This window comes from Carettochelys insculpta, chromosome 2 (assembly GCF_033958435.1).
Source record: "Carettochelys insculpta isolate YL-2023 chromosome 2, ASM3395843v1, whole genome shotgun sequence".
NCBI lineage: Eukaryota > Metazoa > Chordata > Testudines > Carettochelyidae > Carettochelys > Carettochelys insculpta.
Window position 1 is genome coordinate 41,490,361 of NC_134138.1, and position 24,391 is coordinate 41,514,751.

The 24,391-nt window shown below is 43.3% G+C and overlaps 1 protein-coding gene across 1 annotated transcript in view; it reads left to right on the forward strand.

Annotated features, from left to right (window-relative positions):
- The window catches only part of UBR5 (ubiquitin protein ligase E3 component n-recognin 5), a 160,812-nt gene extending 136,733 nt beyond the window's left edge, over positions 1–24,079 (forward strand). Inside the window, exons 49-59 of the mRNA XM_074986831.1 lie at positions 1,677–1,788; positions 3,350–3,494; positions 3,798–3,928; positions 5,023–5,083; positions 5,495–5,670; positions 7,987–8,071; positions 9,544–9,699; positions 10,364–10,477; positions 19,182–19,326; positions 19,974–20,059; positions 20,812–24,079. Coding sequence (XP_074842932.1) covers positions 1,677–1,788; positions 3,350–3,494; positions 3,798–3,928; positions 5,023–5,083; positions 5,495–5,670; positions 7,987–8,071; positions 9,544–9,699; positions 10,364–10,477; positions 19,182–19,326; positions 19,974–20,059; positions 20,812–21,024 — 1,424 coding nt within the window. The 3' untranslated portion in view covers positions 21,025–24,079. The remainder of the gene's footprint in view (positions 1–1,676; positions 1,789–3,349; positions 3,495–3,797; positions 3,929–5,022; positions 5,084–5,494; positions 5,671–7,986; positions 8,072–9,543; positions 9,700–10,363; positions 10,478–19,181; positions 19,327–19,973; positions 20,060–20,811) is intronic.
- The last annotated feature ends 312 nt before the right edge of the window (positions 24,080–24,391 follow it).

Genomic DNA, 24,391 nt, shown 5'->3' on the forward strand with positions numbered 1-24,391 from the left:
CTTTGGCCTCTTGACCAAAATTGCCCAGAAGGAGACTGATGTACTCGCTTTTGAACTTTGCTTGCTTGCTCGTTTTCCATTTAAGCTTCTCTTGATCCCCAGAGCCACTATACTGTTAAACTTGCCTTTGCTTTCGATTTGTTCTAAACATTTGCTCAGTAAATCTGCTTTTTGTGAGATAGGCACTTTCCTCTTAGAATCACATGAAAACTATAGGAACATACTTATGGCTAGTTGACGTTCTACTATATTTAGACATTGCCAATATGGTCATAAACAACTGAAATATGAAAGGCTCCATATAGCCCATGACCATCTCAGCCAGTCCCACTTCATCCCTCAGATGTGAGTGAAGCAGTATGCTCTAACAGGACTTCTCTTGTAGAAATTTAGTTCAGCTTCTGTAGAAACTAGTTTTTTCACGGGCGATGTGTGTGCATTAATCCTTGTTCCATCTCCATAACTGCTGTTTCTGCCTAATCCCAATATTGTAAAGGCTCTTGGAGCATCTATACACTATAAACATAAATCAACCTATGTTAGTTTGACTTACAACCACTGCAGTAATCACTGTGGTGATTCATGTCCACTGACTGCCTGTTGTTGGTGTGTCTCCTCACCAGGAGTGCTTCCACCAATTTAAGAGGGTGGGGAGGGGGAAGAGTTGGAGCCTCAGCTCTCAGCTCTGTGCCCAGCTCACTGCGGGAAACCCAGCTGCCCCTGCACCTCATCTGCTCCCTGATCCCCTACTAGAAGCCACAACAGACTCCTCTCCACTTCCTGCTGGGAATGCGGAGCCTGGGTGGCTGTCCAGTTTGGAGCAGAGACCAGGCCAGCTGCCCTGCTGGAGAGCCAGCAGCCCAGAAATTGACAAGAATGACAGCCAGTAGATGTAAGAGTCACCTTAACATCAGCTTAAACCCTGCACCTCTTGGGGAGTCCAACTTACTCCATCAGTGTAATATGGCAATTGTATTGTTGGAAGCAAGGTAGTAGTGTGTAAGCTGCCTTATGTCAGTCTAATGCTTTACTGCAGACCAGGCCTTAAAATACGTAGAATAGTGATTAATCCTTTAACAGGAAGCCTCCATTTAAAACAGCTTAATCACCTAGTCTGTGACAGAAGACCCTTCCTTTGCACTTGAAAGCATGCATATGGCACTTTCCAAAGTAGTAAAATAAAATAACTAGATAGTAACACAGTTGTGGTCCCTTTTTTTTTTGAGGCTTTGTCTACACTATGCAAAATAAGTTAACTGTAGATATTCAGTTCTAGCAATGACAGTTGCAAAGTTAGAATCGATGTAGGTGCACTTGGCTTATCTGACTGCCCTTATTGAAGAAGGCCGGCAGGAGAGTTATGCTGTCAACCTCCCCTATTCCTTGCAACTTGTGAGGAGTACGGAGTCAACTGCGACCCCTGAGAGGTCAGTTTTGTGCATCCCTACCAGACCCCACTCAGGGTTGATCTTCAGGGCTAGTGTGGACATAGCCTCAGGTGGGTTGAATTGCAAACCAGTGATTGGTGAGTGATTTAGAGCTGAAGTTTAGAATCCCATTCCATCCGCTAGCTAAGCCATCCAGTCCACTGAAATTGTGCTCCACAAGCTCTGTGATTTAGAGTTTGAAGTACAGCTGTATGAGAAGTTTAAAATGGTTTTTGTTTTCCTTTCCAGGTCTGATGCAGAGATTGCGAAATAGAGGGGAGCGAGATCGGGAGAGGGAGCGAGAGAGGGAAATGAGGAGAAGTAGTGGCTTACGAGCTGGTTCTCGGAGAGACAGGGATAGGTATGTGATTGATCTGTAATTTATGCCTTAGTCATGGGTATTTTATGACACAGATCTGCAGTTCTCAGATGATGGGGAGGGTCTCTCGAGAGGCACAAGCAGAATGTTTTGGTTTCGGTGTTTTAAGAGCTCTGGTTGTTGGCCCCTCGCAGTTGGAACTTTTGCAGAAGGACTATACACACCTGAAAGGATAAAGAGGACAGTTGTGGAGCCAACAACTCAAGCCTTGCCATATGGACTCAGAGGCAGTGGGGCTCTGGCTATCAGTCCCAGGGTGGCAGAAGCATCACAGAAGTAAGGTGGTAATAGGACACTAATTTTGCTGGGAAAAGTGATATTGACAAGTAGCATTTTTCACATTGCCCCCTTGCTTGCAGTGTGGCGTTGCATTCAGAACTTGGCATTAAGCCAGCAGCTGCTGCTCTCTGCCCTGCCTTCAGAGCTGGGTGGTGACATATGTACTTTGGAGGGGAGTGTGCATAAATAACTACAGACAAAGAAAGAGAGGCCAGGAATAGCGGGGGAGGAAGCAGCTGTGCTGGTGCCATTCCCGCTCCCCCTCCTGGGGAATGGTAACACTGGGAATACCCAGAAGGAGATAATCCAGCCCTGAGCCTCGATGTCTCCCACCCTGACCAAGCAGATGGAGCACCAGGGGAGTGAAGTGTCTCCCCCTTTTTTAATGCTTCTTAGGTGGGGGCCACAATTGTCCCCTTTTTTGCTTGGGGACAGTGTTCCCTGTAAGCTGAGCATGTGGGTGGCCACCCAGAAGAGAGAGTCAGGTGCTGCCCAGCTGATCAGAAGAGCACTCCAAGCCAGCAGCATGTCTTTCTGCTGGTGGTGCACATTCACACATGCCTCAGTGCACATAAGAAAATTTATTCTGTGCATGGATGGAAAATTTAGAGGGAACATTGCTTGTGGGGCGGGTCACTGAGGATATGTTTTTATTCTCATTTGTCTGGCCACCAGGTGATTTTTCTGTGAGTCAGTGGCACCTTACCCCAAAAATGATTGACCAACCCTGTTTTAGAACCATTGAAAATAGATGAATATCCTCTCCTAAAATTTGGAGTCTCCTTTCTTCAGACTCAGAGGATTGACAAATTTATTAAGCAAATGTCAGTAGAGGACTGACTGAATAACTTCCAACTCAAATTTTGAGATTTTGATACATAAATATATGCTGCAATGAATAAGCCTGTTTTGGTCATTAGACCGTTATTCAACCCCATCTCCCAAATCACTCCAGTCATTGCAGTACTAACACTTCTTATATAGCCAAGACAAGAAAAATATTACAGACGACACCGTTGTTAGCTGGTGGTTTGCCCGCCTTGTTCCCCAAAAGACTGACACAACTCAACTTTCTGTCTGTCCCAAACCTTTATATCCAATTAACTATGTGGAATGCTGCAGTTGCAGAAAACTGGCCCATACTATTTTATCTGTACATAAATGATGATGTTGAAGAGCTTTGTGTTTCTCATTTGCAACTAACACATTGTTACCTCATTTCAAAAATAGAAACCTAAAGGCATGTAAACTGTCATTTTTAAAGGGACTTTAGACGACAGCTTTCCATTGACACAAGGCCCTTTAGACCAGCATCAGAAGGAAATCCTAGTGATGATCCTGATCCTCTTCCAGCACATCGACAAGCCCTTGGAGAAAGGCTTTACCCTCGCGTACAAGCAATGCAACCAGTAAGACCTATCTGTGCAGTACACTTAAGGCTATTGTTGTTGCTATCAGTATCTTTCATTTAAGAATTTTTTTCTTTATCCTTCACTTGTGAAATTCATGACTGATTAGAATAGTTGAATTCTATGATGGTATTTTTGTGTCTCTTTTGTGACTTTCTCTAGTTTGTGTTTCTACAGTTTGGCTCACTAAATTCATTTTAAATCTTGTATGTGTTAAGGGATGAAGACTCTCATATAATCATATTTGAGAGTGAATGCACTGAAGGAATGATGGGCAGTAAGATCTTGAACTCTTATTTCCAGGCATTTGCGAGCAAAATCACAGGTATGCTCCTGGAGTTGTCCCCTGCTCAGTTGCTTCTGTTACTAGCAAGCGAAGATTCTCTGAGAGCAAGAGTTGATGAAGCAATGGAACTTATTATTGCACATGGAAGGTAAAGGATTAAATAAGGTTTCACGTAAAAGGGAGAGGCTGGTCATGGGGGTCAGACAGCAATCTAGGAGCCAGCAGGTTTGGGGTTCAGGTCCTTGTTCTGTTGTTGTCCTATTTGCCTTAGGCAGGTCACATAATACTAGTACCCCCAGTTTCCCACTTGGAAAATGAAAAAGTATTTCTTTTTCTGCCTACCAATGTTTTCTAGAGACGGTCTACCTTGTCTATTTAGAGTGTAAATTCTGTGGCTGTGTCTACACATGCCCCCTCCTTTTGGAGGGAGCATGTTAATGAGGCAGTTTGGCAGATGCTAATGAGGTACTGACATGAATATGCAGTGCCTCTTTAGCATAATGGCATCCGTGCACATTTTGAAAGGACCCCCTGACTTCAAAAGCCCCTTTGTCCTGTTTGACTTTAGGAAGAAGGGGCTTTTGAAGTTGGGTGGGAGGGTCCTTTCAAAAGGCCCGTGTCTACACTGTTGGAGTGCATTCTGAAGTGGCATTTTCGAATTGTGCACACCTGCAGTTATGCCAATGAGGTGCTGCATATTCATGTGAGTGCCTCATTAGCATCCTTTGAACTGCCTTATCAACATGCATTCCCCCCCGCCAAAAAAAAAAAAGAGAGGGCATGTGTGATAGCCTAGAGGCAAGATGCTACATTTTGTATGTACAGTGCTTCGCACAACAGGGACATTAGATTTGTTAGAGCTCTGGGGACCCACTATAATAAAAAAAAAATGCAATATTCTTCTTTGTGTTTTGCTTTAAAACCAAATTGGCAAGAAACTGGATGTCACATGGTTTGTTTTCAGAACTCTGTTACAATGGCTTGTACTGTTCCTTTTAGCTGTCTGCAGAGATTGTTTGTTTGAGGAAAGTCAGTTTATATAAATACATACTAAATAACTGGCAGTCTAGTTCATTTCAAATTTTTCTTTACTAAGTTATTTTTTAGAATCACCTCTAGTATTATTTTTTTGACTTTTCATTAAAAAAAAAATACAACTTTTTGTGTTCCAGCTTAGAATCTGACAATTAATAATAGTGCTGCTAAATCTTGGTTTTCCTCTTTTCTCCTTTATCCCTCCAGGGAGAACGGAGCTGACAGTATCCTGGATCTTGGGTTGCTAGACTCCTCAGATAAGGTACAGGTAAGGAATTTGTTTTGCACTGGGTTCAGTGTATGAACTGAAAGATATTTAAGATCAGTTTATGTTGTTTCGCCACAGAAGGTTGTATGAATTTAAAAAAAAGGTTGCTCCATTAAGTGACCTGCCATTTTGCCTCAGTTATTTCCCCTTGTCACATAAAACGAAGGCTTTATTTTACTGATTGTTTGCTGAAGGAATCTCCTGTTTAAATTTATTATATATTTAAAAAAAAAAAAGGCTGCTCAATTATTTAAAAATCCACTATTGACAAATATTATGTCTTTTGAAATGGGAAGACCTAAAAATCTGAGTCTAGTAGTGATCAAGTTTCAGAATTCAGTGATTAACAAAAATTAGGATAGATGTTTTTTAACTGGAATTCTAATTTAGCGTCTTAATCTTTTGTACCAGGAAAACAGAAAGCGACACGGCTCCAGTCGCAGTGTGGTGGACATGGAATTAGATGATACAGATGATGCTGATGATAATGCACCACTATTCTACCAACCTGGGAAACGAGGTTTTTATACTCCAAGGCCTGGCAAAAACACAGAGGCGAGGTTGAATTGTTTCAGAAACATTGGCAGGTACAATATTAAGCTACTTTGCTAGGTTTTTTTCCTCTTATTTTCATTTCAATTATTCTGATAGTTTTTATATTTCTCCAAAAATAAAAGCTGCAGTAGAGTTCCCTGATCTTGGGTTTGCACTCCTAGCATGAAGTCATATGGGGGTTCTTGAACACCTCAGTCGATTAAATCATGCCAAAAATCATCAGTTCCTGTTAGAATTTCTACTGGAACCTGTTAATGTGTATCTGAGTCTGTGCTGAGAGAAGAATAAATTTAGAGCATCAGACTTAATTGGCATTTCAGGTCCCATGTCTTGTGGTCTCTGAGAAGGTAAACTTTCTGTCAAGGGCTACTATTTTACTGATTTCTTAAGTTGAAACATATAACTCTGTGCTTTTGCTTTTGCTGACCCTTTTTATTTTGCAAGTATGTCAGAGAAGCAGAACCTTAAAATGCCCCAGTACCATCCACATTGTGTAACTTGGATGTGCACAGCCAGCAGAGTAGACAGTAGTGTTTGGCTTTGATATCTATGTTCAGAAGTCACTATGGACTCTTAAGTTCAAAAGTATGAGACCCTGAAATCGTTCCTGGTCTCTCCTTGCCCATTACCTTAGTCTAGTATGAGGTCTGTCTGGAATATATTATAGCCAGACATTCCTTAAACAAACAGTTGAGCATCCTTGCAGGACATCACAACAATCAGCATTGCCCGCGTTAGTAAGACCCTACAGAATAGGCTCTCAAGCTGTGTTTCCACAAACAACTTGTTAGCTTAGATGGACTCTGGGATCCTTGTTGTGTGGTTGGGCACTGACTTGAAAGACAAGGCCTTCTCTTCCCAAGAAAAGAAGGCACGTATCAAATAGAACTCTGCTCACTCCAAAGACATTGGACTTCTCAAGGCAAGTTCTCATGTGTTCTTATTTATGCCTTCACCTCCTGTCTGGATGGTAGCAGAGCAGTTTACCTGTGTACAAAGTCACCAGTATCTGGAGAAATTCCAGATAGTACAGAGCCTTACACTTAGCACAGCTGGCTACTTTGAATTGGACCTGGTCTCTGTGCTATACATTAGCTTTCTAGAGACTATGGAATATAGTTCAAGGTCTCATTCTTTACCTTTGAGGAGTTTAGTGTGCTGGGCCCAAAACGTTTAAAATGACCTTCTCAAGAACCAGGATGAGGACTCTAATCAACAGCTCCGCTTCTCTGACACAGTTAAACCTTCTACCAGAAAGATAAAGCTTATCTGTGCAGGAGACAAGCTTTCTCACATACGGGTCACAAGCTGAGGACCATCACAAACCTCACCATGTTCTACTCCAAATGCAAGGTGCTCTTCTTTCACCTTTTCTCTGACATAAATGCACAGTAGTATGTAAAAACACTACACTACATGCACAGTTCTCCCTCTGGGAAGTGCATGAGACACAGAATATGTCACATATGACAGAACTTAGGCAGCTGCTACACTACCATGGTCCAGTGGGAGGGGCCATGGTAATGAGGCAATTCGAAGCAAGCTAATGAGGTGCTGACATGCATATTCAGCACCTCATTAGCATAATGTCAGCCATGCAAACAAACATTGATTATCAGATTAACAATGACAATAGGGGCAGCTTCGAAATAAGCGCCCTGCTTTGACTTTCCCTTACTCGCACAGAACTAGATTGGAGTAAGGGAATGTTGAAGCAGGGCACTTATTTTGAAATTGCCCCCATCTTCACTGTCAATCTGAAAATCAATGTTTGTTTGTGCGGCTGCCGTTATGCTAATAAGGCACTGAATATGCATGTCAGCACCTCATTAGCTTGCTTTGAGTTGCTTCACTACCATGGCCCCTCTGATGGGACCATGGTAGTGTAGCAGCCTCCAGAGTCATGTTGCCTAATGTGCTACTTAAAAGGTTCTTAATACTGTGTTGATGGGGGCAGAATAATAATGTATTGTGGGTTAGGATTAAGTCCTTCAGTTACATCATTTCCTCTAGTAAAGATGAATTTTGAGTTCTGATTATATTATAGGGCCTGGTGTTGTCTTCCTGCCATATTGCTTTAGTTTCGCTGAAAACATACGTGACTGAAGGTTGATTTTTGACATCTGTCAGTAGATCACAGTGTTCCTTTGTTAGATCATGTGCTTCAGACTAAGGCTTGTGACCAACATTTGTGCTCTTAAAATAACTCACTGACTGTTTTTGCAACCCTGAATTCCAGAGTTAACTTTTTTTCTTTTTCAAATGTTCGGGAAACTCTTTTGAATACCACTGATGTTTTAACCATTTCCTTTTGCACTTTTTCTAACAATAACTCTTTCTGTTCTCAGAATTCTAGGGTTATGCTTGCTGCAGAATGAATTATGTCCCATCACATTAAACAGACATGTTATCAAAGTTCTTCTGGGCAGAAAAGTAAGCTCATTGCAGAAGTCTAAATTACCTTCATTTTTTTTTTTTTTTGTTTTAAAAACACAGTACATGTTTTGATGTAGACACTGGGCTTGTTTGACATTTAATTAAAACAGTTGTGATTTTTTTGTAGTTTTACAACTAAACTGAGTTTGTCCAATGGATGTCAAAGAATTGACTGAGGAGAGTTTCCAACAGCTTAATATGCTATCTTAAAAAAAAAAAAACCTTCTGGGTGGGGGAAGAGGTTTGAGCTTCTATGCCTTTTCTGCTCGTGAAGGTGAAGAACCAGTATTGTAGCTTAGTTCTTTCCTACTCTTTCTATGTTACTGTTTACAGAAGGTATTTTGTTTAACAATTGAGAGACTCTTAAAATAAGATTTCAAATTCTGCTTCAGATATACGCATAAACTATAAATACAGTACAGCAATTTCCGGTTTCAACTCTTTTGTTGCATGATCACCTTTTAGTCATCCTTTGTCAGTATACCTCTAAATATGATGTGTGGTTCAGTCAACTAAAAAGTTTACATTATTCCTGGCTCTGACTTTGTTAAACAAAACAAAACAAAAAGAAAAAAAAAGAAAGGAAAAAAAAAAAACCCTCCTGAGCCAGTTGTTGCTCAAGATGGAAGTGATTTTAACAAGAGGGGCACAGGAATGGTAATAAAGGAGTCAGAGGCTATGGGATGCACAACAACACCCCCAACCCCTTTCCAGAACAGAAGGTTGTTCTCCCTGCTCCATCTAAGGAAAAACTGCTTAGGGCTCCCTCATGATGACCGTAGAGAAGTGGGCAACACGGGAAAATGAGAAGCACCAAAATACCCTGTAGTTGCGTTTGAGGGTGCACAAAGTACTGCCTTAGATAGGACACAAGAGGTACCAGTGGTTACCTTTCCTGCCCAGTAATCAACAGAGCAGAGGCTACCAGAGTGTGGCCAAAAATGCAAGAATCTGTTCAAAATATCCGCATGTTGATGGTGAGAAGGGCAACTTATTAGGCACAAATAACGTCTCCACGTAAAGGAACCTACTACAGCTGCTGGGAAGAAGCTTCCTTTCTGTGAAGGTGCAGGTGAGCTTCCTTCCAGAGTTTTAGGGAGTGTGGTGATAGGAACAAGAGTGGTGAGACACAACCCTGTTTTCAAAATCTGTTGAAAAGTCCAGCAAGGTCTGTTCTGACACGAGCTGACTGCATGAGTTCAATTGCCTAATTCTGTAGTCATTCATAGCAGGTAAATGCTTTACAACCTTCTGTGTTTTACCAGTGCACTTCAACCTGGTGGTATGTTCTGGCACCTCAAAAAAACAGGATAAAAATGGAAATTACATAATTTTTTTTGCCATTCTTTACAAGTATTTAAGTGCCTCATTACATGGCATTTATCCTACTGTATATATTATATTAGTTTTAGATCTCATTAGGTTGACTATAAAAACAATGGTACATTTCAAACATCTACCTTTTTTAGGTGAACTGGCATGACTTTGCCTTTTTCGATCCAGTTATGTATGAGAGCTTGCGGCAACTTATCCTTGCCTCCCAGAGCACTGATGCTGATGCTGTTTTTGCAGCAATGGATTTAGCATTTGCAATAGACTTGTGCAAGGAGGAGGGTGGAGGGCAGGTAGGTACAATCTGAAGCTAACTTTGCAGTTTAATGTTACTTGTTCATAGCATGTCAGCCTCATCTCACGCCTAACTGTATATTTAAGGTGAGATTTTCTAAACTGCATAAGAGTTCAGGTGCACAAGGTCCATTGAAAGTCTTTGGGATTTGTGTTCCTGAGTCAATGAGTTGTGTTTGAATATCCCACCCCTAATATATATGGAAAGTGTTCTCTCCAATCTGAATGCTTGGGTGGCTGCCCAGAAGAAATGCAAATGCCATCCAGCTGATTAGCAAAGTACCCACAGCCAGCAGTATATGTTTTTAATGGTAATGCAAATCCACACATGCCTCAGTGCACATAACAAAATTTATTCTGCACATGGATGGAAAAAATTAGAGGGAACCCTGTTCATGGGCTGTTTAATATAAGGTAAATGAGAAATCCGCAATACCCAGATTATCTGCTTCATTGCACTGACTGGCTTTCAATATAAAACTTCAGTTAATTGTTCTAAGTCTGAACCGCTAACTTACTGAAAACTTGTTTTAAGAGCTATGTAACACCACAGTATATTTACTGTTTTCACTAATAGAAATGATACTCTTGTTTTAAATGTTGCTTTTTCTCTTTAAATATTAGTTTGTATGTTCTCTCTCTTCTTTTGCTACTGCATCATAGGTTGAACTTATCTCCAATGGTGTAAATATACCAGTCACCCCTCAGAATGTTTATGAATATGTTCGGAAATATGCAGAACACAGAATGCTGGTAGTAGCAGAACAACCTCTACATGTAAGTGCCTTGTTGTGTTTTGGAATGATACTGCTAATTTCTGCATGTACAGGGTTCCATTCCAAATTGTCCAACTTCTGAGAGGTATTAGTTTTTGTTTCTTTTTACACAGCTGCTCAATTAGTTATGTGGCAGTTCTGATTACCCGAAAAACTCATTAGAATATTTAGGATATAAATTCAAAGGGAGAATTAAAGTTAGCTTGATGACTCGTTAAATTTCCCCATTTACTTATAGATTAAAAAAGATTAATATCTTGTTTATATAACATGTATTCTGGGGAAGTGAAAGACAAGTTACTCACCGTAGTAACGGTGGTTCTTCGAGATGTGTCCCCGTGGGTGCTCCACAATAGGTGTCGGGCTTGCCCGGCGCCGCAGATCGGATCTTCCAAGCAGTTTCTGCCAGACCGCGCATGCGCCGGCGCGCGCCGCTCCCTTGCGCGCTCCTGGCCATGTGCGCGATCCGGTCCCCGCCAGTTCCTCGACCAACCGCCTCGGGTGCCCCTGCAAAACACTAACAGAGATCCGAAGCGGGGAGGATGGGCAGGTAGTGGAGCACCCACGGGGACACATCTCGAAGAACCACCGTTACTACGGTGAGTAACTTCTCTTCCTTCTTCGAGTGTCCCTGTGGGTGCTCCACAATAGGTGACTACCCAGCAGTAACCCAAGATAGGAGGTGGGTAATCGGATTATGTGCAGCTTGCCCCCGAGAGGACCGCTGCAGAGAGACGGGTATCCTCTTGGAATACCCTGTGAAGGGCGTAATGTTTGGCGAAGGTGTCGTAGGATGACCAGGTCGCCGCTCTGCAAATGTCTTTTAACGCAACGCCCTTGAAAAAGGCTGTTGATGCCGCCACCGCCCTAGTGGAATGAGCCCTGGAAGTGGCCGATAAAGGAGTCTTTTTGAGCTCGTAGCACATTTTTATGCAGGATACAATGTGCTTTGAGATTCTCTGCGAGGAGAGACCTTCTCCTTTCGATTTGGGAGTGAGGGAGACTAGGAGTCTATCCGTCTTCCGGAAGGACTTGGTCCTGTCTACGTAGAAGGCTAGCGCCCTCCTCACGTCCAGGAGGTGTAGGCGCGCCTCTTCGTTGGAGTTATGAGGCTTTGGATAAAACGAGGGTAGAACAATAGGTTCGTTAATGTGAAACTTGGAAGAAACTTTGGGAACAAAGGCTGGATGCAGCCGTATGGTTACCGCCTCCTTGGAAAAAACAGTGCAGGGTGGCGTTGCCATGACTGCCGCGAGCTCGCTCACCCTACGAGCTGACGTAATTGCAAGAAGAAAGGTCGTCTTTATTGTAAGGAGGCGGAGGGGAACCGTGGCCAAGGGCTCGAACGGTGGTCCCATTAGCGTGGTAAGCACCAGGTCCAAGTTCCACGAAGGTGGAATCGGTTTCCGAGGGGGGTATAGGTTTACCAACCCTTTGAGGAACCTGGTAACCATAGGGTGGGCGAACACCGCGTGCCCTTCCTCCTCATGTCTGAACGCCGAGATGGCGGCAAGGTGGACCTTCAACGAGGATAGCGAGAGTCCTCCTCTCTTGAGGTCCAGTAAATACTCTAGTATTGTAGGTATAGGCACCAAAAGGGGGGCCAGCTGTTTGGTAGAACACCAAGCCGTGAAGCGAGTCCATTTTTGCTTGTAGGTCTTCCTGGTGGAAGTCTTCCTGCTACTTTCTAGGACTTGCTGTACTTCCACTGTGCATGTGCTCTCTAGGGAGCTGAGCCATGGATTAACCACGCTTGCAGTCGCAGGCTTTGGGGGTGCGGGTGCACTATGGACCCCTGGGCTTGTGTGAGCAGATCCGGCGCCACCGGAAGAGGCATCGGTGGACAGTCCGACATGCGCAGGAGTAGGGGGAACCACTGTTGTCGATCCCACGTTGGGACTATCAGGATCATCCGGGCCCTTTCCCTCCTGGCTTTCTGCAAGTCTTTGTGGATCAGCACTGTAGGAGGAAACGCATAAAGCAGGGGGCCCCTCCACAGGATCGCGAACGCGTCCCCCAGGGACCCCCTTCCCAGTCCTGCCCTGGAGCAGAATCGTGGGCACTTCTTGTTGTGCTGAGTGGCAAACAGGTCTATTTGGGGAAAACCCCATGCGTGGAAAATCGGCCGTAGCAGATCGGGACGGATCTGCCACTCGTGTGTGAGTGCAAAACGCCTGCTCAGCTGGTCTGCCTTCACGTTGTGCGCACCCGGCAAGTATGAGGCTTTCAAAATTATATTGTTGGCGATGCACCAGTTCCATAAGCGGATTGGTTCCGCGCATAAGGCACGGGATCGAGCTCCTCCTTGCCTGTTTATATAAAACATGGTGGAGGTATTGTCTGTACTGATCCCGACGACTTTGCCTTGTATGCGGTCTCGAAAGTGTCTGCAGGCGTCGAACACTGCTCTGAGCTCCAGTATATTTATGTGTAGTGACTGTTCCGTGGGTGACCACAGTCCTTGAGTCACCTCTTCGCCCATGTGCGCTCCCCACCCTATGAGGGAGGCATCTGTAGTGACAAAAACCGATATTTGCGGCTGGTGGAAGGGTACCCCTGTTAGCAGGTTCCTGGGGTTTACCCACCATTGTAGGGATTTGCGCGCTCCGGCTGTGGGCAACACCACCCTGTGAACGGTGTGTACTGCCGGTTTGTATACACTCGCCAGCCAGTGCTGCATGCTGCGCATGTGTAACCTGGCGTTCTGTACTACGAACGTCGCCACTGCCATGTGGCCCAGCAGCTGCAAGCACGTCAAGACCGGCACCGTAGGGCTGAAGGTGATGACCTGCACCAGGGAACCGATGGCCCGAAAGCGAGTCTCTGGTAGGTATACTCTCGCTGTAACCGAGTTTATACGAGCCCCTATGAACTCTATGTCCTGTGTGGGGTCTATTTTTGATTTTGCCAGATTGATAACCAGGCCGAGTGAAGAGAACGTGTTTGCTGTGACGCGTATCATGCGCAGAACCTCCCCCTTCGAGGCCCCTTTGAGCAGGCAGTCGTCCAGATACGGGAAAATAAATACCCCCTGTCTGTGCAGGTAGGCTGACACCACTGCCAAGGTCTTGGTGAAGACTCTGGGGGCCGAGGAGAGGCCAAACGGTAGGACCTTGTATTGGAAGTGTTCGTTGCCTACCATGAACCGGAGGAATCGCCGGTGAGCCGGATGGATAGTTATGTGGAAGTACGCGTCTTGTAAATCGAGGGCTGCGAACCAGGATGGAGGCGATTGTGGTCATCCGAAAACGTTGCTTGCGCAGGTACCTGTTGAGGCCGCGAAGGTCTAAGATGGGCCTCCAGCCTCCTGTCTTTTTCTCCGTGAGGAAGTACCTGGAGTAGAACCCTTTCCCTTGCAGTTGCTCCGGCACTCTTTCCACCGCCCCTATGAGCATGAGATGGTCCACCTCCTGCCTGAGCCTCGCTACGTGGGAGGCCTCCTGGAGGTGGGGCTTGGGTGGAGGTCGTGACGGTGGGAGCGACTGGAAGGGGATGGCGTACCCTGTGGCTATGATCTCCAGCACCCATTTGTCTGTGGTGATCCTTTGCCACTGGTCGTAGAATGGTCGGAGGCGATGGTGGAATAGTTGCTTCAGATGACCTTGTGCGATGGTAGTGATGACGCAGCCCTGGATCTGTATGTCAAACTTGTGGCCTTTGGCCCTGCCCCGAGGACGCACGGCTCTGTTGTGAACGTCGCCTGGGAGTTCTGTACTGCTGGTGCTGTTGATGTCGCCCTTGCTCGTAACCCCTGTGGTACTGGGGGCGCTGTTGCTGGTACTGGTACCGTCTTTGTTGAGGGTAGTACCTTTTCTTTGTGTATGGAGGGGTGTAAATCCCCAGGGTCCTGAGTGTGGCTCTTGAGTCTTTACTTGAATGAAGGACCGAGTCGGTTGATTCAGCGAACAGCTTCTGCGAGTCGAAGGGAAGGTCAACTATCTTCGCCTGCAGATCCCTCAGTATACCCGAGGTCTGGAGCCAAGACTCCCTTTGTATCACCACTGCCGTTGCTGTGGAACGTGCTGCTGTGTCCGCAACGTCCAGGGCGATCTGAACTCCCGTCCTCGAGGCCGTGTAGCCTTCTTGCACTATGGCCTTGAGCACCGGCTTTTTGTCCTCTGGAAGCGAGTCCATGAGGGAGGTTAACCTGGAATAGTTGTCGAAATTATGGTTCGCTAAGTGCGCTGCGTAATTTGCCATGCGCAGCGTTAAAGTGGAGGAGGAGTAGACCTTTCTGCCGAACAGCTCTAGCTTCTTGGCATCTTTGTCTGTTCCCCCTGTCTTGAATTGAGATGTCTTTGATCTTTGTTGCGACGACTCCACCACCAAGGAATTTGGCTGTGGGTGGCTGAACAGGAACTCCATGCCCTTCGCCGGCACGAAGTATTTCTTATCCGCTCTCTTTTGGACAGGCGGAATAGTCGCAGGGGTCTGCCATATCGTAGTGGCGGACTCTAAGATCGCTTCATCAAGCGGTATTGCTACTCTGGAGGAGGCCGGAGGTCTCAAATTTTTGAGGAGCTTATGGTGTTTCTCTTGCACCTCTGCTGTCTGGATGCCTTGCGTGAAGGCCACCCTCTTAAACAGCTCTTGAAACTGTTTGAGATCGTCCGGAGGATGGACGTCCCCCGGGGCCGTAGCCTCGTCCGGGGAGGAGAGGAAGGAACCGCTGGGATACGTCTCTCTGGACCCTTCCGGTTCCTGCTGTTGATGGTACACCCTTTCGCTAGAGGTTTGGGAGGGAAAGTCTCGGGGTTCCATAGCCAGTCCCCCCTGAGATGCTTGAGTCTCTGTCCCCGGTCGCGATTGCCCTTGGGGGTACGGGATCGTCTGTGGGGATCTTTCCCTAGTAGATTGCCGATGGTGTCTATGCCCCGCGTGGTAGGGGCGACTATGGCAGTATAGGCACTGTTCTTGGGAGGGTGACCTAGACCACTCCCTTGGTGCATACCCTCTGCGTCTGGGGGAGGGAGATCGTCGAGACACTGGAGAGAGCGATTTTGCATAATAGTCCAGTGGTTCAAACCCCAGGAAGGGTGAAGGTGGTTCCAGCCAGGGTGAGGCTGGTTGCAAAAATGGAGAAGGGGGCTCCGGGTAGGCTAGGGGGGACCCCTGCCTTCTGGTTGGAGTCTGCAGCATAAGCGGAGGGCTGTGAGAGAGCAGCTCCACAGCCCTGGCCGGAGAGGGGCTGCAATGCCTCCTCTTGTGTGCAGCCTTCCCCCTCCCTGGAGGAGGTAACTCCGCCCCCTGACGCACGGGGGATGCCGGCCCTGTCTGCACCGTGCTAGGCATGCTCGAAGGCGGTGCCGCACGTGCGGTGTCCCTCGGTGCCTGCAGGCTGTGTGCCTGCGCGCTCTGCACCGCCGGTTCCCCGGGGGTCGGTGCCGCTGCCTGCGGTGCCGCCGGTACCGGCGCTTGTTTAGCTGCTGCCCTGCCTGCGGTGCGGGGCGGCTGGCTGATTATCGGAGGCTGAGCCGCTTCCACGTGGCTCTCCGTGCCGCCGCCGATCAGCTGTTGCTGCGGCTGGGGGCTGCTCGCTCCTCCCGTCCTGCTCGCTGTTGCTGCCGGCAGGGATCGGGCTGGGGAGGCTTTCCTCCGTTTTTGCGCTGATGGGGTGAGGGAGGCAGCTTTCCTTTTATGGGCCCCGGAGGGTCCCTCCTGCTGCGGCCGCTCCAGCACGTCTGGCTGGAGGGCCTTGTCAAAAAGCAGCATTTTAAGCCGCATCTCCCTGTCTCTCCTTGCTCTGGCTGTTAGTTTAGCACAGAAGGAGCATTTCTGTGCAACGTGGGACTCCCCAAGGCACCTTATGCATAGACTGTGCCCATCGGACGCTGGCATCGCCTCTTGGCAGGACTCACATTTTTTAAATCCTGAAGGAGACGTTGGTGAGTCTTTCAGGTGTTAAACGGGTACTTAGCACCTTCTCTGTGCTGTTTTCCCCCTCCGATGGCCTGCCGCAGCAGGAGGGCTGATGGCCCTATGCTCCTGGCCTCCGGCGCTTGTTACTGGGACTGGTGAAGCTGTCCCGCTTGTAGTTTGCTTTTGTTTTTTTTTTTTGTTTTTTTTGTAAAAATAACAACCGGTTAACTTGCAGTAGCCTAAGTACTTGAAAGAAACTTTAAAAGAAACAGTTAAGTCGTTGAATACGCTACTTGGCCTTAGCCTAGTTGGATTCCGTCTGCAGCCGATGGCGGTTGAGAGGAACTGGCGGGGACCGGATCGCGCACATGGCCAGGAGCGTGTCAGCCCAGGTTTATTAACCTTTACGTCAGAAATTTACAAGCCAAACTCTAAACATCTGCTCTTCACAAAATCAGTGTGGCTAGTGACAGCAGAATTTTGTTCATTTCACTGTTAGTTTTTAACATGAAACATGACCAGTATCTGTCAAAAATTATATTAAAAGTAAAATTTGGTCTTGTTTTTTGAAGTCTGTTTTGAAATAAAAAATATAAGAATATTTGCTTTGTGATTTCTGATTCAGAGGCTTCTGTTTAGAGCAATTTACTGGATTGCTAAACTATTTCCGACCATTGTAAGCCATGTAATATTAGACTTCCATATTATATTGGCCTTACTGTTATTTTCTTCCCTTTGCTGTCCTCTGCCCCGTATTGTAGTTCTGACATGATTTATTGGCTTGTGTCTTCTGAACACTTATTGAAAGAACATGCAAATGATCATAATGAGTCAGACCAATGGTTCATCTAGACCACTATCGTGTTTTCCAGCAGTGGCTGGTGCAAGATGCTGGTTCAGAGACAGTGAATACAACAGGGGATTGAGTGGTCCAGTTCCATCTTTTAGCAACCAGAGATTCATGGACATGCAAAGTATGGGGATTTCACCTCTGCCTGTCTTGGCTGATAGCCTTTGAAGGTTATATATTCTACATGAACTTATCCAATTCTTTTTGAACCCAGTTAGACAGGTTAAACCTTTCTAGTCCAGGACTCTCTCTTTTCTGGCAACATGCATAGTCCGGCATGATTTTAGTTAGCTGTACGACCCTTGATCACCTAAAGTTTGCAGACACCAGTCCTCACTGTTACGGCTTGTTTACATTACCACCCTCCTTTGAAAGAAGGATGGTAAGTAGGGTGTTGGGAGTTTACTAATGAAGTGCTGCGCTGCATGTGCAGCACTTCATTAAGCAAATCTCCCCCCCCCGCCCGGGCAAAATTTTGAAGAGTAAAGGTATTTTGAAGTTTAAAACTTTGAAGTTGCCACGGGAGGAATTTGCTTAATGAAGTGCTGCATATGCAGCGCAGCACTTCATTAGTAAACTCCCAACACCCTAATTGCCATCCTCCCTTTGAAGGAGGGTGGTAGTGTAGACAAGCCCATAGTGTTCTGTGCTGTTACTTAGCTGTAATTTACCCATTTTAAGAGACCAGTAAGCAATGGAACTGTTGGTAATGCTGCTAAAAATATTGACCTCCTGTGGCTTGCCAAATTCAGCAGCACTGGTCAGGTCCTAGGGTGCTGGACTGGAGAGTTCATCCTGTACTTTTGAATGTCTCAATCCCCTAGCATTGAGTTCCATGGGTTGACTATATATGTGAAGAAGTATTTCTGTATGGTTTTAATTTGGCTGCCTGTTTCCTTTGATAGAACCCCTAATTATTGTGTTACACAAAGAAGGTAAATAACACTGATTTTTATCAATGCCATTCATGATACTATGGACCTTTATTGTATTTCCCCTGAGATGTCTCTTTCATAAAATGAAAAGTCCCAGTCTTTCTAATCTCTCCTCACACAGAAGCAGTTCCATACTGTAATCATTTTAATTGCCCTTCTTTAAACTTTTTCCAATTTCTTTTTGTGATAGGGTGACAAAAATTGCATATAGTATTTGAGGTGTGAGACTATTCTGCAGATGTTTTCAGAAAATTAGCCATAGTGGCACCGAGATGTTTCTCGAGTGGTAGCAGCAAATTCAGATCCCATCATTTTTGCATGTATAGTTCAGATTACGTCTTTCAGTGGGCATTACTTTGTACTTACTAGTATTGAATTTTCCTTGCTATTTTGTTGTAATTTTGTGAAATTCCTTTGTAACTAGATTATAGAGACTAAAACTTTCCAAAATGAATGTGTAAAGTCCATATTTACATATCTAAGTGGTCTGACTTTTCAAAAATGGCACAGCACCCACAAGTTCTCATTAAAACTCCACCGTATATAAATAAATGAGCTGGCATGTGTTGAAAAAATTATGTTCTAATGTTTTCTGCCATTTTGAAAGTTTGAGTTCCAAGCTTTTTCCAGTGAGATGCAGCTCCACGGCTTTATTTCTGTCTAATGGTTCTCAAAGTGGCAGCTTTTTAAAGCAGTATCAACAGTCAAGGTAGTGGGAGTTTGGGGTAGAGGACAGGAACACAATAAAAAGAACTGTGAACATTGTGTAACTGACTAGGGCATAGAAAACATGGTATATGAAAAAAATCAGATTTCAGAGACCGAGAGAGAGAGAGAGCACACTTGTTTGTTTGCAAGTTCCAGACCAGGAGTCCAGAGAGTCTTCTGTTCAAAAAGACATTTTTACCGTTTGAGATTGAACACTGAAGAGATGAATGGCCACAAAGGAAATTAAGTCTGATACTTATGAGTTGTTAACTACTTTGTGTGTAACTGGTAAGAGATGCATGTAAAGAGTACCAAAGGTGGTCAGTACAATGTGAATCTTGTGACTTTTTCAGGCAATGAGAAAAGGTCTCCTGGATGTGCTTCCAAAGAATTCATTAGAAGACTTGACAGCAGAAGATTTCAGGCTTTTGGTAAATGGCTGTGGTGAAGTAAATGTACAAATGCTGATCAGCTTTACCTCTTTCAACGATGAGTCAGGTATGAAGTACATAGTCTGTTTTGGAAATGAGCTATACTGCTCTAACATTATCATTATTCACCTGTCTGTCCTTTAGGTGAATATGGGTATCAAAGATAATATTTTCAACTTTTTTTAAACTTAAAACCAGCCCTGTTCATTGACCTTAATGAATGGCTCTAAATATAATCAAAGGGTTTGTACCCTACTTTTAGAGAATCTTTACCTCAAAATGGAAGAACACAATACACAACTAGTTCTAGGGTACAACCACATTATTACTATCTAAATATCCATCAGAATATAAGGAGAGCAAATTATGGGTTGCATTATTTTTCTTGACAAATCCTGCCTTCAATATATATTTGGAGTTTTATAATTGATGTAGTCTATTTTAAAAGCAATGCTTTATTGTTTATTCACAAACTTAGCTAGTTAGTAAATTGTAAGGGGTCTTAATTAGTTGCTTGTACCATTTTGCTTAGTTCCAGTCCATATGTTCAAAAGTGTTTCCGTTAATGTTTGACATAGCTGCCCTTATTCTTAGTTTGCAGTTTTGTGGGGAATGATATTGAAACAAAGTATTTTACTTGCTCGTGTATATAAAACGTGTTCTCTAAATTTTCATTTTCTAACAAATGTAATTTAATTATCATGCTTCAAACAGGAGAAAATGCTGAGAAGCTTCTGCAGTTTAAGCGTTGGTTTTGGTCCATAGTTGAGAAGATGAGTATGACAGAACGACAAGATCTAGTAAGTTGTCCTTGCCATGTACAAAGTTGCTTATGACTGTTAGGTAGGTTTGTGAAAAAATTTGCTTGTGCACCCTGTTCACCTTCTCTTCTTAAAGTGCCTTTTAATCACCTCAGAGATGTGAAACTTCTCATTATTGAATGAACTCAGCAAAAAAGAGAACAGACTGGTGTAAAAAGAGGAAAATCTACTGCAGAACTGTTTAGGCAGAGAGCACTCAAGGTGCAATGCAGCATTCATTTTGCTCTGCAAGAGAATATTTCACTTAATACTTTTAAACTCTTGGTCCTGCAATTTCCATTGCTAGCTGTTAATGCATGTGGTATAAATGCTGCACTTTATAGTAATTTGATGTAAAATGGCAAATTACAGTTTTTAAACACAGACATTATTCTCCTTCCAAAAGGATGGGCAGTCCCAACTTCCTGCACCAAGATGTGGCTAATACCATTTGGGGAGTACTGAGGCTTTTGAGAAGTTATGTTGATTAAATGTGATATTGTATATTTGTAGATGAGAGAACAGAGGAACTGCCTGGGAGTATAAGGCTGTCACCATAGTACCCAGCACAATGACTGAGTTTCTACACTACAAGGAATGTTTCATGATCGAGCACCTCTGACTGCCCTATGCCTTTCCATTTTACTCATGTTAGAATAAAGATCAGTCTGTGATACTAGTGTTTGCACCCTGGAGTCAGTTTAAATATTTCTAAATCAGCAAAAGTTACAACCTACTTTCTGTTCTTTTAGGTTTACTTTTGGACATCAAGCCCCTCATTGCCTGCAAGTGAGGAGGGATTCCAGCCCATGCCGTCCATCACAATAAGACCACCAGATGACCAACATCTTCCTACAGCAAACACTTGCATTTCTCGCCTTTATGTCCCACTTTATTCCTCTAAACAGATTCTGAAACAGAAATTGTTACTCGCCATTAAGACCAAGAATTTTGGTTTTGTGTAGAGTATAAAAGTGTGTATTGCTGTGTAATATTACTAGCTAAGTTTTGTAGATTTTTCCATTTGTCTATAAAAGTTTATGAAAGTTAAAGCTGTCATACCCCTGGTGGTACTTTAATGATTAAATGCAAACATTCCTGTAATAAGTTTGTAAACTAGAGGCCAAAGAAGCACTAGCAATGTTTGACTGTAACAGTTCGCTAGTCAATAACTTCTTGGCCTAGCCCCAGCCAAAGATGACAGCAGAACAATATAATTTACACTGTGATTTATCTTTTTGCTGAGGGAAAAATATGTAAAATGTTCAGAAAATTCACTGCTGCCTTTGTGGAAAGTGTTTCAGCAAAGGTTCTTGTATAGAGGGAGTAGGGAATTTCAAAATAAAAAATTAAGTATGTTCTGTGTTTTATTTTAACTTTTTTATGGTGTTTAATTTGTGGTTGATTGCAGTTGTGTATCATGTATATTGAACTTGTAAAAAAAAAATTCTTGATGGCTCAGATCTAATCATTCACATTTACTTAGGGAACCACTTTCACTGCAGTTTCTGTTCTGGTTGAATTGAACTCTGGCACATTAGATCCCACCACTAATTCTGCATGCAATCTGTACCTTTTATTGAGGTTTTTTGTACATACAATGAGGACAGTGCACATTATTTCATAGATCATAATCAAAATTTTTGTATTCTTCTATCAGTAAGCAGACAGTCAGGAGGTTGTTCCATTTCTAGTTCTAACCAGACACTTGTACGGCAGTATCTCAACTGTGTAAACTCAGCCTGGGCACTTTCTGGTAACTGTAAAATGTTTATACTATCATGATTCTTGAAGATACATTTTAGAAAATTTTAATGTTCACAAGCAGCTTAACTACTTTTGTATCTAGACTTTTTAAAGTATCTTGTTACAGTTTTTAATAAAGAAATTGTAGACAAAATACCAATACATATTGAAGACACAATAGTTTTTATTTATGTAACTGAATATTTTAGCTTAACAGCCTACACCAAACAGTTGTCTGTTAAAAATCATTTTCTGAACTGAAAAATTTATCTGCATGTGTACTAACAATACAATGGAAACAGTTCATCCCACATTTTACAGTTAGCAGAGAATTCTGAATGGAGTGGGCCAGGCAAACCCTTCTCTTCACAGAAATGCAGTATTTAATGGAAAAGTCCTCCCCAGAATCAAAATTGATTCTGATAGACTAAATCTGCCGATTTCAATGTAATGGGACCTATTGTATGTCCACTGTTGAATAAAGTGCTTATTAGTTTTGGAAGGGTAGCCTTTGAACATATAGTAGCCTAGCACTTCTGTCATTAAATTCCTCATGCTTTTAATAATTCGCATTATAAATGCTGGAAGGTCTTTAGGCAAAACTTTGGCCAACCTTGCTATCATAATTTTGATGCTAAGACTTAATAGACTAGGCTGATGATGATGGGTTTTGATGAAAGACTTGTTCTTCTACTTTTCCCTGCACATTGTGGCTCACATTGCAATGACCTTCCCTTGCTGAGTGGTGTTAAACTGATTTTCCACCAAAATTGGTCAATACCACTTTTGAATGCCAGGTAGAGGCGGATGGCAAAAAGTGACCTAAACCCCTTCTTTTTCCACCCTACCTTAAAATGCAGCATCCTGCGTCTGTAGCACTGTTAACTCTTGCATGCCTGGGGGAGGGTGTGGGACCATAACTCTGATCACCTTGTGTGCCACTTTAACTCTGAAGACTGTTTTATACGGCGTGTATGGTTAAACTGCAGATGAACCAAGTAACACGTAGAAATATTTCCATGTGTATAAATGAAATAGAATAGCATTCCCAAGAACAGCCCTCATAGGCAGTGGGTGAGGTTTTGACTGGTTTAAGTAATGGGAACTGGGAGTTTGGCATTTTGGATTCTGTTCTTGGATCTGCCACTGTGACCGTCAGCAAGTTATTTCAGACAAACCCTCAACTCAAAGATATAAACACAAGCTGTACTGCTTTGACCGAAGTGGTGCATAGTGAAAGCAGTGCAACCTCTCTGATTCAGGTGCAGTTCTGTGTTGGTTTAAAGGTTCTATATACAAGTATAGCTATATGGGAAGGGGAATATATAATATCAGTATAAGGCACATTTATATCAGTATAGCTGTCCTTGATAGGGTTTGTACCAGGATAAATACTTCATTTTTTAAAAAATTACACCCCTAAGTGAAATATTTCATATCTGGACAAAAATTGTGCAGATTGGGCCTCAGATTCTCAGACCATAAAATAAATAAGCTGCCTCCTTCACAAAAGCACTGTGAGGCTTAATAATGTAAAACTCCTCCTAGATGCTCTGATCAAAGACCGTATGTAAGTGTAAAGTATTGTGTATATATGTATTGTGTGTATATGTATAAAAATGTATGTGTATGTATAACATATAAATATATGTTATATGTATATATATTTCTGTATATAGCTAACATTTTTTTAAAACCTGCACTGAATAGCTTGGGAGAAACAACACAGGTAGCTAGTCTGACATAGTAGTTCACCATATATACACAACCAAGGCATTCTGATGACATAAGCAGAGGGGTAAACCAGACTAATTTATGCTGCCATCATTGACTTAAAATGTGTATGTTGCTTTATAAAATAGCTTTTCTCTGTATGGTATATTTAAGCAATATCAAGGTTTTTAATAAGAAAAATGTTTATTAAAATCATACACCTTGTTTCCCTTTGACTTAAGCTGTTAGTTTATTTTTAAGATGCGGTAGAGAAATAAAAGGAAAAAAAGGAGAAAAGTTTGTAATATTTCAGTTTTATGGCCTAATTCCTAGAGTGTTCATAATTCTTTAAGTAGCACAGCAGATGCCAATAAAATGTCAACAATTACCACTGGGTCAGCAATTGGTTCCTCATGTAATGTTAGAAGTGATACATACATCATCATGCTAGCCTAATGAATCCTGGCATACATGTCACCTTAGTTAAATTTCATGTTGCAATCCTGTTCTGGGATTCTAGATTTTTAAAAATGATCTGGGTTTTCCCTCATGCTTTAGCTGGTTTAATTTTCCAGTTGCCTGGCTTCGAAATAATTGCTCTTCCGAGTGAGATTTCTGTTCAGTAAATCTAAACTTGGAGAGAAGCGCAATAGAATAGAAAATCTGCAAACAAAAACAAACTTTCTTGCAGAATTTTAGTAATTTCAAATGCACAAGAAAATGGGCTTTACTCTTGCCTTAAAGGTAAGTGTGAGGCTTTTTTATTGTAAGAGCATGGACTGTCAACAAAAGGGTACCTGGATTTACTTAAACTTCACCCATCAAAAGATAAAGATATGGTAGTCACAAAATGTTAATGCCCTTTATGTCTAA